At 34.8% G+C, this 18,042-nt stretch overlaps 1 protein-coding gene across 4 annotated transcripts in view; it reads right to left on the bottom strand.

Moving 5' to 3' along the window:
• CPED1 (cadherin like and PC-esterase domain containing 1) overlaps window positions 1-18,042 on the bottom strand; it is a 289,378-nt gene that overhangs the window by 168,163 nt on the left and 103,173 nt on the right. For all 4 annotated transcript variants that reach the window (XM_054564025.1, XM_054564028.1, XM_054564027.1 and 1 more), the window contains 2 exons: window positions 14,664-14,796; window positions 10,071-10,239 (listed from right to left, as the gene is read on the bottom strand). In XM_054564025.1, coding sequence (XP_054420000.1) covers window positions 10,071-10,239; window positions 14,664-14,796 — 302 coding nt within the window. The remainder of the gene's footprint in view (window positions 1-10,070; window positions 10,240-14,663; window positions 14,797-18,042) is intronic.

Genomic DNA, 18,042 nt, shown 5'->3' with positions numbered 1-18,042 from the left:
CACCACTCTCTTTGTGTTCAAATAGATACACCTTCAGTAATACTTATGTTCTATGAACCTGCAAGGACTTTCCTCCCTCAAGATCTTAGAATTGACCATTTGCTGAGAGTGTTTCTCTACAAACTTGTCATGGTGTCCTTAGACTCATCCATGAACTACAGCTCGTATGTCTTCTAGTCAGGAAGATCTTCCTACCTCTTATGAGGTGGGCAATCCAGTTACTTTTTATACATTATCCTTATTCATTTCATTCTTAGCTATATGTATTTAAAAATTTGTAATTACCTGTATTTGTTAATATATGTATAATTAGTTCTTTATCTCTATCTCATCTACTGTTCCATACAAACTCCATAAAGGCATGGATTTTGTCTTATTTATTACTATATCACTGGAACTTAATACAATTGCTGGCATATAGGGAATACCCAGTCAATATGTGTAGAAGGAATGAAAAACCTCATTTAACCCACTGGAAACTATTCTTGATTTATAGAGAAAGTAGTTCAGAGATGTTGAAAGACTTGCCTGAGGTCATATAGCTGGTATGACTTTCCTATAGGACATCTATCCCAAGAACCCTAGAGGTCATGCCTTGGGATTCTTCTTTTTAGTCTTTAGATCCAGCATAACAGGTACAGTGCTACTGGTTTATTTCTCTCTCCTTTAGAGTAAAAGTGCAATCAGATATTTGCTTTACACTCAGACTGAAAGGATGCCATCATTTCCCTATTTATATTTTTAAATCACATTTCTTTTCACTTTAACAATAATTCCTTGAAAGCATTAAAATGAAATATATTTCCCTAGCATAATGGTTTTCTTCTGTGACTTGTGAGTTTAGAGTAATGAATTTACCTTCTGTGACTCAAATACATATTATCTATGTAGATGATTTAGGTAATCAAGTACATGGGAAAAATCTTATACTTTTCAAGTAGAAATAAAATTTCCAGTAGAAATCATTTGGACACAGTACTTCTTTTAAGCAGGGAGAGAAGGCAGTGGTACCTGGAACTACTGGATTCTGGAAGACTAGACACAAGGCATGGAGAAGCCGATTTAAAGGGGGAGCCACACAACATATGTAAACACAGGGGTGGCCAAAAGTTGGTTCACAGTTGTGAGTGTGTGAAACATACAATTTATTCTTGCACTATTATTTATTAATTATTGTATTATTTTCCATACAAATAACTGCAAGCCTATTTTTCCCACCCCTGTATAAATACAACAAACTCACAACTAGGGAAACCTGAGTTTCCTCTCCTGTCTGCAGTGTCTTTCTCCAAATACTAAAGACCTGCTTCACAGAGCTTATAAGAACTGGTTTTATAAAGGGGGGCAGTGGGAATGAGAGAACAATCTGTTATGAGACAAAGCAGATAGAACAGGGGGTATTGGATGCTCCATATCAGCAAGTGAGGAAGTCAAAGAATGACTGCCTTATAGGCAGATGCCCCACAGAGAAGGAATTAACAAAAATAATGAAGTCTAAGTGTATATTATAGCAGATATAGAATGCAGCACAATGCACGTGTGTGGAATCCTGAGAAAGAATCCATCTTTGTCTGTTTTAGTAGCACTCAGAAAAATTAAAGACAAATTTTCAGTTCCACATCATATTAGGCCACTAGATAACTCAAAGAAATCCAAGGTTAATAGGTAGCTTGAGGTTCAGGTTGAAATCAAATAGAAGTACACACAAAAGACAATGGATAAAAGTAATGCATTTTCAGATACTAAGTGTAAAATCCTGGTGCTAACTTTACAATAATTTAAGAAACCCAATATATCACAAAACTGTTTTAAATAGAAAATGTCCAATGACTGACAAATGCTGAAAACATTTTAAATAATTTTGTGGTCTAGGCCATTTAAAATGCATTAAAGATTTATCACCATTCAGAATCTCTTCTTAGCAATACAGCCTTCCTACAGCAAGCATGAACAATCAAGTAACATTTTAAAAAAAACAAATATGTATAAGCCAATGAAAGAAAAGGGCCAAAGCTCTGCTGTCTAAGCATTTTTGCCTGTTTAAACTTTCACCCTTGGACAGGTCAGGCTTTTAGTGCAATACCTAAAAAGGCCACTTGGGGGCAATATAGCATTTTTGTTTTGCTTTATCTCATGGTAATGGGGTTCCCTAGGTGAAAAAAGATTGTTATTTCTTTCACATTTGAAAACGCCTTTTACTATATGGAGGGAAAAACCTGTATTTCATTTTAAATTTGCAATGCATAAATCACATAAGACAAATGCAAGTCAAATTTTCTTTTGAAGGGAGCTAAATCTGTCTTCTTTTAGCAGACAAATCAATTTTTACCTTGTTGGCACAGCTGGGAATATGTTATACTTAGAATTTTTCACAGTCTTTGAATAGATCTCAAAGAATAAAAGAAACTGTTAATAGACATGTTTAAAATGGCAATAATAAGATTTAAAATGTATTGGTGGGAAATTGTTATGTTTCTACATCTGAAGGAAAAAAATATAAATATCATCTGTCTTCTTCACTGAGTACACATTTTTTAATAAACTTAAGCATTAAGGTTATGATTTTTTGGAGACATTCCTGTCACTGTTTTCACTGTTATTGTATTGTGTTCACCAACTATTTTATACAGGGGTTATTTTATTACTAATTCTTTTCAGCAATTTGATAAGTAGAGTCTGTATTTCAAGCCACCTTCTCCCTCCCTCACCTCATCTCCCCCTGCCCCTCACCTCTCTCAGCCCCATCTGCTGAATACTAGGTATTATGTCAGGCACTGAAGGTTTGTTTCCTTTTTAAATAAAAGATAAACATAATCCCTTCTCTCAAGGATTTTAAACATATTTAGGCAAGTAAATTTTTCCTCTTTGTTCTCCTGATTCTTTGCTGACTTTATTTGATATTTTTCTCCTAACATATTTTCCTGTCCTCAGAAGACATTTACCATTACTACAGTGATGGAAAACTCTGGTGAGCCTTGTTGTCAAACTCCAGGAATCAAGATTTGTAAAATTAAATTCAGTAATTCCCTAGATGCCTGCACAGAAGTGGAAAAAATCAGGAAGTTTGCAAGGAGTTTTTGCCTTGATTCATGGTTCCATTACCCAAAGCTCTATCTTAACAATTCTTTATTGTTTGGAGGGAAGTAAAAGAAGAGATTACAGCTGCTCTGTCTTTGAACATCTTTCTGGTTTAGCAAGCTCATCTATCAAAAGATAATGAGAAACTCAGAAGGAGACAGGCAAGAGCTAGAACAAGAAATTGAAAATTTATTTGAAAAAATAATGAAAGAAAACTTCCCCAATTTTGCAAAGGACATAGACATACAAGCCCAGGAAGCTCAGAGAGTCTCAAACAAGTTGTACCCAAAGAGGCCCACACCAAGACACATCATAATTAAAATGCCAAAGGTTAAAGAAAAAGAGAGATTAAAAGCAGCAAGAGAAAAAGGAGAGTTACCTACAAAGGAGTTCCCATAAGACTATGAGCTTCTCTCTCAAAAGAAACCTTACAGGCAAGAAGTATTCAAAGTATTGAAAAGCAAGGACATCCAAGATTACTCTATCCAGCAAAGCTATCATTTAGAATGGAAGGACGGATAGAGTGCTTTCCAGACAAGGTTAAGCTAAAGGAATTCCTCATTACTAAGCCCTTATTATATGAAATGTTTAAGGGACTTATCTAAGAAAAAAAGATCAAAACTGTGAACAGTAAAATGACAACAAACTCACAACTATCAATAACTAAACCTAAAAAACTGAAAACAAACTAAGCAAACAACTGCAATAGGAACAGAATCATAGAAATGGAGATCACATGGAGCGTTATCAGTGCAGAGGGGAAGAGAGGAGAATGGAGGAAAAGGGTTACAGGGAATAAGAAGCATAATTGGTAGGTACAAACCAGACAGGGGGATGTTAAGAATAGTATAGGCAATGGAGAAGCCAAAAAATTTATATGTATGAGCCATGGACATGAACTAAGGGGGTATTACTGGATGGAATGGGAGTGCCAGGAGGAGGGGAACAAAGGGCAAAAATGGGACAGTACTAGCATAATTAATAAAATATCATTTTAAAAAAATAATGAGAAACACAAAAATTAAGATAGTACTGTTCTCTGTGGACACAAAGTATTTGAAACATTGTTTATACTACCTTTTTTACTCTAAACACTTGTTTATTTTATAAATGTGTTCAGTGAGGTGTAATGAGAATCAGAACACTTCTGTGGTGGACAACGGCAAAAAGAGAAAAAACCGTCATAGACTAATTTGTAAGAGTTTCGGTGACATTCACAGGCCTAGGCTCCAGTTTGGAAAAATAACACTTGCTCTTGGCAAGTCCTTGACTGGGTCATTTCCTTGTCCTCACACAGGTATCCACTAAATGATGCAAAGGAACAGCCGGCTTTGGACAGGTAAAAAGTGTGGAGCAAAGGACAAGGGAAATACATATTCTAACATTCGAGATAGTAGAGGAATTCCCTTTCCCCTCTTCAAAGCACTATAAAGAAATTCCCTTACCTCTCCTGATTTCACACTTTCTGAAATTCCTGAACATTAGCTAACCTCCATTTTTCTGGTTATATAATTAATAATTGCCCATCAGTTTTCTAGTAGTAAAGGAAATAATTTTTTAAAATTATGGGAATAATAATTAGCAAATTTATTCATTAGAGTGAAATTTTACCTTATGTTACCACTGTAACACATTATATATATGTACATATACATATATATACAGACATTTCAGTTAATTATATTTGCATATATGTATCAGTTCACTACATTAATTCAGAAGAGATGTTTGAATTCACATATAACATCTTTTGTTGTAGAACATACTCTTAAATCATATCTTTCCAAGACGAAAGTTTTTAGTATGTTATAATTAATAAAGTATCTTTAATAAAAGTGATAACGATAGACAATCACGCATTGTAAACATCGTTCGAGTGGCTGCATGTGCCAGGCACTCTGAAGCTCTGGAGATAGAGACATGTTGCCTACTGTTCTGAAGTTCAGGGTCATGTGTTTAAATGGTCATTTTTGAACAAATAAACATGACCACAAGTAATGAATAATTTTCTTCCTATGTAAGATAACAATTGATGTTCAGTATTAAAAATTTAAAAAATACACAAAATTAACTGACAAACCTTTAATGGCACAAAGTTGAGAATGAATAAAATGAATGAATGAATAAAATTTTTCAAAACAAGAGACAAATATCCTATTAACAGTATAAAATTATTTTGCATTTTTGGGATGCACTCTAAAATCATGTGCAGTTGCAAAACAGTTTTTCTTTTTCCAGAGCAAACATATATCTAAAATAATATTTAATGCCAATGTGGGGGGGTGAGATAACTGCTTTTTTGCAATTATTATTTTGATTTTTCTCTAAGTCAGCTTTACCCATCTGTTTATTTATTTAATTTTATGCTGTTTATCTATAATTTTTATTTATATAAAATCATGTTTTTAAAATGAACACCCTGGCCCAATTTTTAAATTTAACCCAAGAGTAGATTAAGTAATACATCAACTCATTTTACAAACTCCCAGGAGCAGGCTTTTATTCACATACTTTCTACATCTGATATAAATCTCCCTGGCCTGCAGAAGGGCCAGATGCTCAGTGAAAACATCTTTTACAAGGTCTGTTCCACGATCTGCTGTTTTAGATGTAAAATGAAGATTGGGAGAACACTTTCTAAGGCTGAAAACCATACTGTAACTTTATACTTGCTTCCAAAGACATTACTCATTTTTACCCTGGGAATGTATGAGCTATCTCACCTGACATGATGAAAGGCACTGCAGAAATATTGACGACAAATGAGGCTAACTTCATCCCTGCAACACATCAAGTTTCCAAAACTGAATAGGAGATATATGCATTCTTTAAAAAGGGTCCTTGTAAATAATAACATTTCCCGCTTTGCCAAGGTTCACTCTCCTCTATGTACATTTGCTGATCGCATCGATGTGAGCGGCACTGCAGGCACTGGAAATAGAAGAATGGTCCCCCAAAGGCCAAAGCAGTGGTGGTGGACAGCTGATGATTCAGAGCCCCCGATTGGGCAGGAGCCTGCTTTAACTTGGGTTTCCAATGGAGACGATTCTCACAGATACCAAGTGGAGAAAACTCTGCAATGTCTCATGATTCCCCCTTTCTGTCAAAGTGGCCCTTCTAATACATTCAGACTATGACATCTTTCTAATGCATTTACTGAAAAAGCACTGGAAAATCATTGTAAAATACAGGGGGTGAATTAGACAAAGATTAAACAGACTTAGGCAAATTATTCACACAGTTAAATTTTTTAAAAATGATTTTCAGCTGAACTCAATCCAAGACACATTTATCGAGAGCTGATTGCATTCAAGGAATCATCTTCATACAACTTTTGAACACTGAATATCATCAAATGAACATCTTTCAGTGTGGGATGGTTGATCAAACTATGAATTCATTTATGTCTCAACTAGATAAAATAAGGCTTCTCACAGTTCTTTCTGTCAGAAGTCACAAATCACTCCAGCAATACATTTTCATCAAAGCAGTCAGCTATGATCACAGGTATAAAGAATCTTCAGATGTCAAAAACTAGTTACAGATATGAAAGTTTCCTCTCTACTGGATAATTGTACAATGGATGAAGGAATGACCTGTGACTTTTACTCTAAGAACCAAATTTCAATTGGTGACATTTCTTGCAGTTAATCTATGTGACCTGTGTATAAAGACAGCCATGAATGCGTTTGACCAAAAGGTATAGTTAGAATGGTTAGGAAAGAGTTGTAAATTCAGAGCCATAACTGAAGTGTTTCATAATTAAATTGAGAACTTTCTAGAGAAAGAAATTTTTGAATAAAATATCACTTACATTGTATGTATTATATTTACCAAGAAAATGACATTGCCTTAGCAAAAAGTTCTGTACATAAAATGGCACATGAAAAGATGCTCCACATCGTTAATCTTTCGGAAATGCAAATCAAACCCACAGCAAGATATCACCTCACATCTGTTAGAATGGCCATTATCAAAAGATAAGATATAACAAGAGTGAGGATGTAGAGAAAAGAGAACACTTGTATAATGTTGGTGACAATGTAAATTGTTTCAGCCACTGGGGAAAACAGTATGGATAGTCCTCAAAAAATTAAAAATAGAACTATCATATGATCCTGCTTACAATTCTTGGTAATTTATCTGAAGAAAAGAAAAACATTAATTTGAAAAGATATGTGCACCCTATAGATTCATTGCAGCTTTATTCACAACAGCCAAGATATGAAAGCAATGTAAATGCCCATCAATGGATGAGCAAATTAAAAAAACTATTTTATGTGTGTGTGTGTGTGTGTGTGTGTGTGTACATTTGGCAAATATATATATATATGTGTGTGTATATATATATATATTTGCCAAAACATGGTTTGATCTTGAAGGCATTATGCTACATGAAATAAGTCAGACAGAAAGACAAATACCATATGATCTTTCTTATATGTGGAATCTAAAAATAGATACATACATACATAGATATATACATACAAGCTCATAGATACAGAGAACAGACTGGTGTTTTCCAAAGGTGGACAGTAGGGGTTGGGTGGGGAAAAAAATGAGTAAAATGTTTTTTCTTTGTTTGTTTAAGTAAATTGAATAAAAATATAAAAAATATGCAAAGACTGCAAAGACCTCTAAGATATACTTTAAGTGGTAAAAGCAAGGCACAATTCAGTGTATATAGTTTACTATCATTTGAGTAAAGAACAAAAATGAGGAGGGAAGGATATCTATCTAAAAAAAATGGATCAAATGATACAGTAAACAAATGTTTCATTTGCTATTAATTTTCTTTCATTTTCTCCATCTTCCTCCCCCTTATAAATTTGAAATCATTTGGAAATATCTAACACTTAAATTTTATATTATTTTTATTTTATAGAAGAGGATTTTAGAAAAACTTGGTTTATAAATATAGCTTACAAATTTCTACTGTTCATTATTTCTCAAATTTGCTCTTCTTGATATTTTTCAGCCTCTCCAAAGCTTTAGCAGATAAAGTATCTAGCAGCAAACCTAATTGGAAATAAATGAGCTCATAGTTATATCTGTTATTACTTTCAGACCTCCTTTAGCTGCCAGAATATTCTATAAATGGCTACAGATAACTAGTTTAGAGGGCTTGCCTCACTGCAGAGTGAATAAATCACTAATGATTTAACTAAGTAATTTAGGCTTTGAATTCAGGACTCAGTGCATGCGTGCACATGCACGCACACACACGATATTTTGTGGCATTTAAGAACAGTATTTAATAAAACTTTGATGTCATATGATGAGTCTTTAAAGTGGGTTTTAGTTCTGTCTTCCAGATTAGCACTGAGAGCTACTTCTATATATTTTCTCATATCTAAAAATATCAAGAGAAATCAGTGTTTGGAGGACAGTACTGATTTAACAGATAAGTATAATCTATTTGTTTTAACTGAAGCAATAAGTACTTCAGTTGATGGGTAAATAAATATTACTTTGTTTCTGAAATCTATCAGCAGCATTAAGTACCACTTTGACCTCCCAAGGAATAATCATTTGCTGATACATTAACCCAGGAAGCTACACTACTTCTTCCCTTTGAGAGCAGGTAACAGTGTTGTCCAAAATAACAAGACAAGATCTTGCAAAGACAAATCCCAAAGAGAGGACAAAAATGACAAGAACCATGTGCTTTCCTGTGCTACAACTGCAGCTTTTATCTGTCCCACAGATACAACAAAGATGGGAATGAGAAAAAAAATAGTAAATAGAGCATGAAAATATAAATAAATCAAATCACAAAAAGCTTTTTTTTCCTCATGATATAACATTATGAAATTCATAAAAACTATCACAAGAATGCTTATCATTTCTACCAGGCATTGGTACTGTGGTTGGGGAAGTAGTGTTTAAAGAAAAAGAAATAAAACTCAAACAAACTATTTGGAGTACCTAGAAGCCTCAGGTATTTTATCAAGGTGATGAACTAGCATAGCTGAAATGAAACTGAAGCACGAATTTAACAAAGAGACAAATAATAAAAACCTGTGTGAAAGAGATTCTGAAAGTTGTTTTGAGCTGCTCTGGCCAGTGGTAGAAGTGGATAGGGGCATCTTGAGTTTAAGGAGGGTGTAGGCTGAGGCTTAAGAGCACAGGCTGGAGGAAGGGATTTTTCCTCCCTCCTCTCCCTCATGACCCCACTGCAGTCTCCATTCCTGGTAAGGATGTGAATTATGTTCACTTCTCTACCCTCTTTTCTATCAAACCCCAAGTTTGATGGGTTATAATGGAGGGTAGTTCCTCCTCCCAGGGCTTTTCTTCCTAAGAGTTTAGGGGATGAAATCCTGACCAGATAAATCACCTTGTATATGTCCTCTAAACAAGTATTTCTGTAGAATCAAAAATGCCTTAAAATTTATCAAATATATTGTCGCTAGAACTTTTTTTCAACTCAGTTAACCTGAGTAACTTTTTATAACTAAACTTCTTGCGTTATTATGAAGTCCTTCTCTGAAAACTTTCTATCATTCTTTATGTCATTGCTTACTACTATATTAGGATCAGTTGAGAGCTTTGTTTCTCACACAGCAAATATTCCATATGTACTGTTGTAATGAAATAGGCATTTTGATTCCTAAGAATGAAGCAAAACCATAAGGGCAAAATTATTCTATTTTTCTTTGTTTCATTGACTATATTTTTCCTGAATAGTGAGAAGTCAAGAAAAATAGAATACAGTTGAGAACTAGCTTTGTTATAGGTCAAAGAACTAAACTAAAATGATGACGTCAGGAAAAAAATGATGTAGCCTTTGTGATCTCTAGTGAATTAAGCTGCTTTAAGTTCATTTTTGAAACTATAACTATTAAATGAAAATTGCTGCTTGCTGCAATAAAATGATGCAATTTTTGTTCAATGGGATTTGATAATCATAAAAGTTAGAGAAAAGGAGCCCAACTCACTTTACTTCTCCTTAGTATACTTTGTGTGAAATAACAGCTTGATGGAAATTTTACCTTAACAGTGAAGCGTTTTTTCTTTGGTGGATTCCAAACTGTCCCAGTTGAATGAATAAATGCACGCAAAGGGGTTAAAGATGTCACCAACACATATGCTTTAAGAATCACAGATAGATCTTCAGCTCTAAAGACTGCTTCATGTGGAGCAAGAACTGTTGTTTGAGCCCTAAAAAATAAAACAACACAGTTAATGTCCCACATTATAGGGTGACTATGTAATTTGTAAATTCCTGTAAACTTTGTACACTCGTCTATCCTTTGTTGGACCCAGCCTTCAGTGTGTGATTTTCCTTAAACAATTTTACTGTTAATTAACATCACTACCAGGGGATGTACAGGTACAAAAAAAGGGAACAAATTAATGAGATCTCCACTCAGGCAGATTTAATCAAAATATTTTTTAAAGGAAAGAAAGGTATAAAAATAGCGAGAATCAAGATGGTGGAGGAGTAAATGGAAGTCACACTGACCTCCTCCCAAGACCAACCTAGAATTGCAACTAAATTGTGGGGAAATCACCTGGAATAAACAACTGAAAGATAGCAAGAGAGAAGCTTTATAATCTGGACAGGCAGAAGAATCAGCTTTAGCACAACCTAATTGGTAAGGAGTGCGGTACAGACTCGAGAAGGTGGGTGGGGCGCCGATGGGCAGCAGCACCAGAAGTATATTGAAATGGCCAGTTCGATGCCCGTGAGAAGAGCAGGGTCTAAACCATAGGTGGGGATCTCCAGCCTACAGCACCAGAGCCCAAAAAGTACACAGATAACAAGCTGTGAAAAGCCGCAGGGTTGCTCTCTGCCAGAAATAGGCAACTGGAGATGCAAAGAGCCTTTTAAAGGGCCAATGCATAAATTTTTATTTGCAACCACCTACCCTGGTCTCCAGCAAAGGTGGGGGCAGAGTGGGCTAGAGACACCTGAGGAGAGACTAGGGAAGGAGGCTTTGGAGAGGGACCTGGAAAAGTGGCTGGCGGGATCCCAGTGCTCACTCATCCCCCATGCAGCAGCAGCCATCTGACTCAGACAGGCCACTCCCCTGAGTGGCAGCAGTGTGACAGAACCCAATAACCCTACCCTCAGGAGGGATTCTACCTCACCCTGTGGTGTCTAAGCCTGACTGCTGAGTGCAGAGTGACTAGATCAACAACTGAAGGGGACAGCCACAAACAGCAGATTCCTGGAAGTCTCAAACAGACTGCCTATGGTCAGACAGGGTCAACATCTGACATCATCAGAGACAGACACAGAAAGAAAAAACAGCAGTCTCCTGCCATAGAAGTTCACACCACAAAGTTGGGAAATCAAAACAGATCAATTTAAGAAGCAGAAGCAAAAGAGAAGAGTCTCACAAATAATGGGAAGACCAAAAAACACCCTCCAATTGAAGGGAAGGGAGGAATCTCCAGAAAGAGAACTAATGAAATAGAGGCAAGTAAACTATCAGATATTGAGTTCCAAACAATGGTCCTAAGGAAGGTCAATGAGCTCAGTGAGCAAAAAGAGAATTACCAAAAACTACAGTGAGACTACAAGGAACTTACTGCAAACTATATCAGCATGAAAAAGACATAGAAACTATCAATAAGAGACAAGAAGAAATGAAGGATACACCTTCTGAGTTGAAGAACACAGAAGGAATCAAAAGCAGGCCAGATGAAGCAGAGGAACGAATCAGCAAGCTGGAGGATAAGGTAGAGAAAAGCTCCCAGAAAGAGCAAGAAAATGAAAAAAGACTCAAAAAGAATGAAGAGGTGTTTAGGGAAATGCAGGACAACCTGAAATGTAATAATATCCATATAATAGGGATACCAGAAAGAGAAGAGGATAAGGAAGGGATAGAGAACCTGTTTGAAAAAGTAATGATGGAAAACTTCCCTAATTGGAGGAGAGAAAAAGTCACACTAGTCCAAGAAGCACAGAGGGTCTTCTTCAAGAGGAACTCAATGAGGTCCACTCCAAGACACATCATCATTAAAATGGTAAATAGCAAAGACAAAAGAGAAAATCCTAAAAGAAGCAAGGAAGAAACAGGTAGTGACATATATAGGGAGCCCCAAAACAGCTAGCATCTGACTTCTCAACAGAAACACTACAAGCCAGAAGAGAATGGCAAGAAATATTCCAAGAAATGAAAAGCAAAGGCCTGCAACCAAGATTTCTCTACCCAGCAAGGCTCTCAGTTAAAATGGAAGGCAAAATAAGGAGTTTCCCAGACAAAAGAAGGCAAAAAGAATACACTTCCACCAGACCAGCATTGCAAGAAATGCTAAAGGGACTGCTTTAGGATGAAGAAAAAGAGTCTATGAATACCCAGTCCTTTTACAATCACCAATACTTGATATTACCAACATCTTTAATACTTATTAATCTGATTGTGACAATGATGTGTTATTTTAATTGTTCCTTTGTTATTTGCTGAAACTAAACCTGTTCTTGTATATTTCTTGCCTATTTCTATTATTTTTAAAAAGATTTAAATGACTTTTTGGTATTCTTTATCCATTTTTTGATGAAAGGTATGTAGTATTTTTTCCCTAAAAAAAAAAACCGCCAGAAACTATTAACCCTTTTTTAGATGTGCTGCAAATACTTTCCTATTCTAATACTTGTCCTTTAACCTTTTTAATATGTATATTCCTGTATAGTCTTTAACATTTATTATAGTCATATTGTCACTATTTTACTTTATAGCTTCTGGGTTTGAATATTTTACTTCAGGGTAAGAAAAATATTATTTTGTATTTTCTCCTAAAACTCCTTGGATTTTACATATTGATTTTTAACTCACCTGAATACTTTTTGTATAATGTATGAAATAGAGCTCTATATTTGTTTTATTTCAAGTAATAGTGGCCCATATACCTTATTTGTTGAATAAACTGTATTTTCTCCATTGGCTGAAATATCAATTTACTCATATATTACATTGTTAGACAGATATATACATTTGTTTCTAGAATGCTCATTTTATTTTTATTTCATTGATCTACTTGATTATTTCTGTGCTGGTGTCATGTTGGCTTAATTGCTGAGACTTTATAATGGATTTAAATTTTTTAATATTTTATAATGGATTTTGACATTAAAAAATAAAAAAAAAAATCAATCTGCATTTAAAAAAGAAAAGAAAGAAGAAACCCCTACCTTTTGAGACAACATGGATGGAATTGGAGAATACTATGCTAAGTGAAAGAAGCTGGTGAAAGACAAATACCATATGATCTCACCTATAAGTGGAATCTATTCAACAAAATAATCTAACAAACAAAATAAACCACAGGCAAGGAAACATGGAGCAGATTGAAAGTGACCAGATGGGAAGGGGAAGGACACTAGTGGAAAGAAGGGGAAGGGACTAGACAAAGAACATGTATGAATGACCCATGGACATGGACAACAGAGTGGGAATTGACTGTGGGAGCAGAGGAGGAGGATGGGATGAGTGGAGGAGGGCAAAGGGGGAAAAATTCAGACAACTGTAATAGAATAAACATCATTAAAATATATATATTTCATAAAAAGAATGAAAGGTATGAAAATGGTACATAAATTAAGGTTTGAAGATTTAAAAAATTAAATTAGTCACTTATGGTACCATTATAATAAAAGTGATATAAATTACAGCTTAGGGAACAGTGAAACACCTGAAATTTTCTTGTTCTGTTCTTGCCTGCTTTTATTTACCATTTTTTCGATGAAAAAAGATGTTAAGTTTCTCAATAGTGGACAGGTTGCCAAAAATATACCAGAATACTTTCCCCACTAGTTTGTTTCTACCTAATAACACTGATCACAAATAATTAGGAGTTAAGGAATGAAATATCAGGAAAACGCTTTAGTTTACAAAGGAAAAATAACACTAGTTTAATGTTTTATGATGAAACAACTGTACTTTCATCATAAATAGTACCAAAATGAATAACTATTTGCTTTTCTGCACCATGTTTCTATATTCAAAATGCCTAATTTTGATCAATGAGAAGATCATGCTATTTCAGCTTGTAAAGGCTAGGTAAGCAAAAGATACATATGATTCTTCAATAATTACTATTAACTGTGGAAATACTGCCTAATGATTATACAATTAGGTGGAGAAAAGTATTTTGTGCCTTGGATAAGATAATTAAAGTCCCATAATTTATCTATTTTACAAAATCATTTCCCTAGAGATAATTTGAATAATGCGGTACACAAAGCTGCTTTCTTAGATCCTGGGAACCATTAAAAAAGTAATTAGGAAAAAAATTACTTCAGCTATACTCATAGACTAAGGCCATGTCATTTGTGTACAAGATGGAAGTTAAACTTTAGTAGTTTCACATTTTCAAGGTTTTTAAATTCTATTTACATTAACTTCCTAGATATGAGTCCTATCTACTCAAATGTTTATTCTATGGCAGGAGAGGTTTGACTCAGTTTGGAAGAAAATCAATGATGGCATTTTTATTAAAATGAGATAGTCAAAAATTTTTGAAAGAGACCTAATAATTCAAACCTGCGAAAACCCCAAGATCTGTTCAGTGCTTTTCTCTTGTTAATTGTCTCTTAAAATGAATGCCAGATATAACAATTCAAATGATTAGCTTACAGCTGTTCATGTCTCCAGGCCCACGGTTTCCATACATGTGGCTTCACTGTTTTTGAGAGGCGACTCCAAGTACTCAGCTTGAATTGTGTGCTCTGGTCCAAACACACAGAGGGGCTCACCAGAAGTTGCAGTTCTGAAGATTCAAAAGAGCGATAGTCATTCTATTGTTTCCTTTTGAAATTGCTTCCGGAATAGAGTCTGCTGTGTTAAAACTACCTTTCTGTTGTAGTATGTTTTCCTACCACAGACTGGGAAAACAAGTGTAATAACTGATTTGAAGTTTTCTTGCTCAGAAGTGGGGATAGACATGATGTCTCCAACTGCTCTGCACCAAGCAGATCTATGTGCCACACAGCTAAGAGATGCACTCTCAACATGGGAAAGCAGCTGCAGCTGCCGACTTTGTTTGCAAGGAGAATATTACATAGACAACTTGAGTTTATTTCCTAACAATACACTTCTTCATGTGTAGAGTTTGTCATGTTCTGTGACCTAACAACAGTGCTTTATTATTTTATACAATATTATTTATTGGGTTTTTGCATTATATAAAAGACCAACAATAGTAACACTTCAAAACACTCATGTTTAAAAAAAATAGATGTACCTAATTTAAAAAATCAAATTGTACCGAAAACTGTCAAATGGAAAGCATATAGTAATCCATCCCCATCTAGGACCCCTCCATTTAAGCCAAAGCCAAAGTTTAATATTCACCATACCATCTAGATAAACAGAAAATTGGTATGATGCATATGATTCTTCAATACATAACTTTAAATATCAAGATATCTACATATACCTATATATGTAGATACAGGTGGTCCCGACATATGATTTTTCAACTTTACAATGGTGCAAAAGCAATACACATTCAATGGAAACCATACTTCAAGTTTTGGATTATGATTTTTTCCTGGGCTAGAGAAATGTGGTACCATATTTTTTTGTGATGCTGGGCAGTGGCAGAGACCTGCAGCTCCAAGGCAGCCCTGCCCTCACCACACTCTAAACCAGCGACTTTCAACTTCTTTCATCTCTGGCGCACATAAACTAATTACTAAAATTCTGTGGCACACCAAGAAAAAAATACATATTTTTTGTCGATCTGACAGCTATTGTTATTTTTTTTATTTGACAATCTAAGGGAAAAGAGGTCAGTTCCCCTGACTAAATAGTCAATTATTGCATGCTTTAAAAATGCTTGTGGCAGACGAGTTGAAAATTGCTGCTTAAACAACGGATACTCTACAGTGTATTCATTGCATTGGGTGATTCTGCCCAACTATAGTCTAATGTAAGTCTCCTGAGCATGTTTAAAGTAGGCTAGGCTAAGCAATGAAGTTCAGTAGGTTAGATGTATTAAATATATTTTCATTTTACAATGCATTTATCAGGAAGTAGTCCCATCCTAAGTCAAGGAGCATCTATATTTCTGCTTTCTAAGTTATCCAAAAGAGACATTACAATGGTCTGTGTCTGGCTTATTCGCCTACTAATCCATCCTGGAATCCTTGCCATATCAGCATATACAGAATTACCTTATATTTATTGGCTTAGAGTGTTTTGTTAAAGGAATAGACATTTAATTTAACCATTCCTTTTTTGTTATATATTTAGATTATTTTTATAATAGTCTCATTTTACTATTTCAAAAATACTGCCATGAATGTTCTTATACATCTATTTTGGTGTACTTTTACCTTAGTTTATCTAAGGTCAATTCTAATCCACATGTATAATTGCCAGGTCAGTGAGTAAATGCATTGTAAATTTGACAGACATTATTACTAAATCGGCTTCCAAAAAGGTTGCCCCCATTTCCTCTATCTTCAACAGCATGTGAGAGTTGTTGCTTCCTTACTGCCTGGTCACAGTGCTTTATTTTTAAATTATACAATATATCTAGCTCTCAAAATGGAACAAAGCCTTTCAATTATTTTCCCCCTGTGCACATTTCATCAATACTAACATAGTCTAATTTAAAACACTTCACACTCTTAAGTAAAAGTCAGCAGAAGTCAAGCTGTTCAATGTATTCCCGTATCTCATTATTTAGCACAGTGTGATCCTTCTCAAAAAATGATGGCCTATTTATGAAGCTTCCCTATTAATGACGTTCTAACACATCTTAATAAAAGAAATATTCAAACTGCTTGTTTCTGGAGGTGACAAATGAAGAGTCAGTAAGGTCATTTCTTTTCTTAGGAATCAGTTGAAGATTTTGTATAATCTTTTAGATTTTCAGTAAGAAAATAAGTGTGGTGTTTTTAACTAGACAATTTTGTAAATTAAATTTTCAGGAAGAAAATACATTTTTTTCACTAAATAGACATTTTTTAGAATTTATTATTAGGAAAAATTTTGTCTCCCCGAAGCTCTAATTTGTAGCCTTTTTTTTTTTTTTTTGTATAATAAGAGAACAGTATAATTTACTCTGGTATCCCTTCACCTTTGCTACCAAGAAGCAAAGCACTGATTTGAAGCCCAGAGAGAGGTGACCATGAAGAAACTAGACATATTAAGTGTTTCCCCAAGGTATTAGCTCAATAATTTTGAGGAAGTAGTCAACAAATATGTCAGAAGAGTAAACAATTTTATGCCACTCTTTTGGTTTGGTTCAAGTGGAGGAGCCCATGCCATGCACTTGAAGGAATCAAATATAGGAATTGCAAAGAATATGCTAGATTCCCACATCAGCCTCTAAAACTGTGGCCAAACAATGGAACTGAATATTGAGTGAAGTAACTTTTACCCTTTGTGTGTGTGTACAAACACACATTAACATATATATACATACATATATGTATTAGCCTTTCAATTATATTATTCCAGGTTTGGAGGTTACATTTATGATTCTAAAGAAATGAATAAACAAAACTCTGTACTTACATGTCCCCTGACATCTAAAATCATTCCCACTTCCCTTGGTTCCAGCCAAAAATTAAAAATAAGCTCCACTGATACATTTAAAAAGCTGCAAGTGCTTTTTATGGAGCTTTCATAAATAGTTATGGAAACTTTATAAGCTTTACCCCCAGGTTCTTATTTGACTGAGTCAAAGATTTGTCAGTAGTCCCCATTTCTGTTATCTTTCATTTGGCATTTCTATCAAGGGCTCTCTCAATAGACCAGTCCAATCCACTTGTCTTAATTTCCACTCCCAGTCTTCTTTGGATACACACAATGAGCCTAGAAATCCACAAATAATGTCAAAACTAGCTTTTGTTTTTGGAAGGAATTTGAGATATAAGGGTCTGTGATACAAACAGTCTTCAAATGGCCTTGTAATTCATTAACATGTTTATTAAATATTTTCAGAAAGTAATTAAATATGGAGGGCCATGCATGTGTCTTCAGTGTTTTCTTACCCCATACT

This window comes from Pteronotus mesoamericanus, unplaced genomic scaffold, assembly GCF_021234165.1.
Source record: "Pteronotus mesoamericanus isolate MK-2021 breed Mesoamerican mustached bat unplaced genomic scaffold, CSHL_Meso_final scaffold_85, whole genome shotgun sequence".
In the NCBI taxonomy this organism is placed as follows: Eukaryota; Metazoa; Chordata; class Mammalia; order Chiroptera; family Mormoopidae; genus Pteronotus; species Pteronotus mesoamericanus.
The sequence above is the reverse complement of the archived record's forward strand: the minus strand, read 5'-3'. Positions and strand labels throughout refer to the sequence as shown.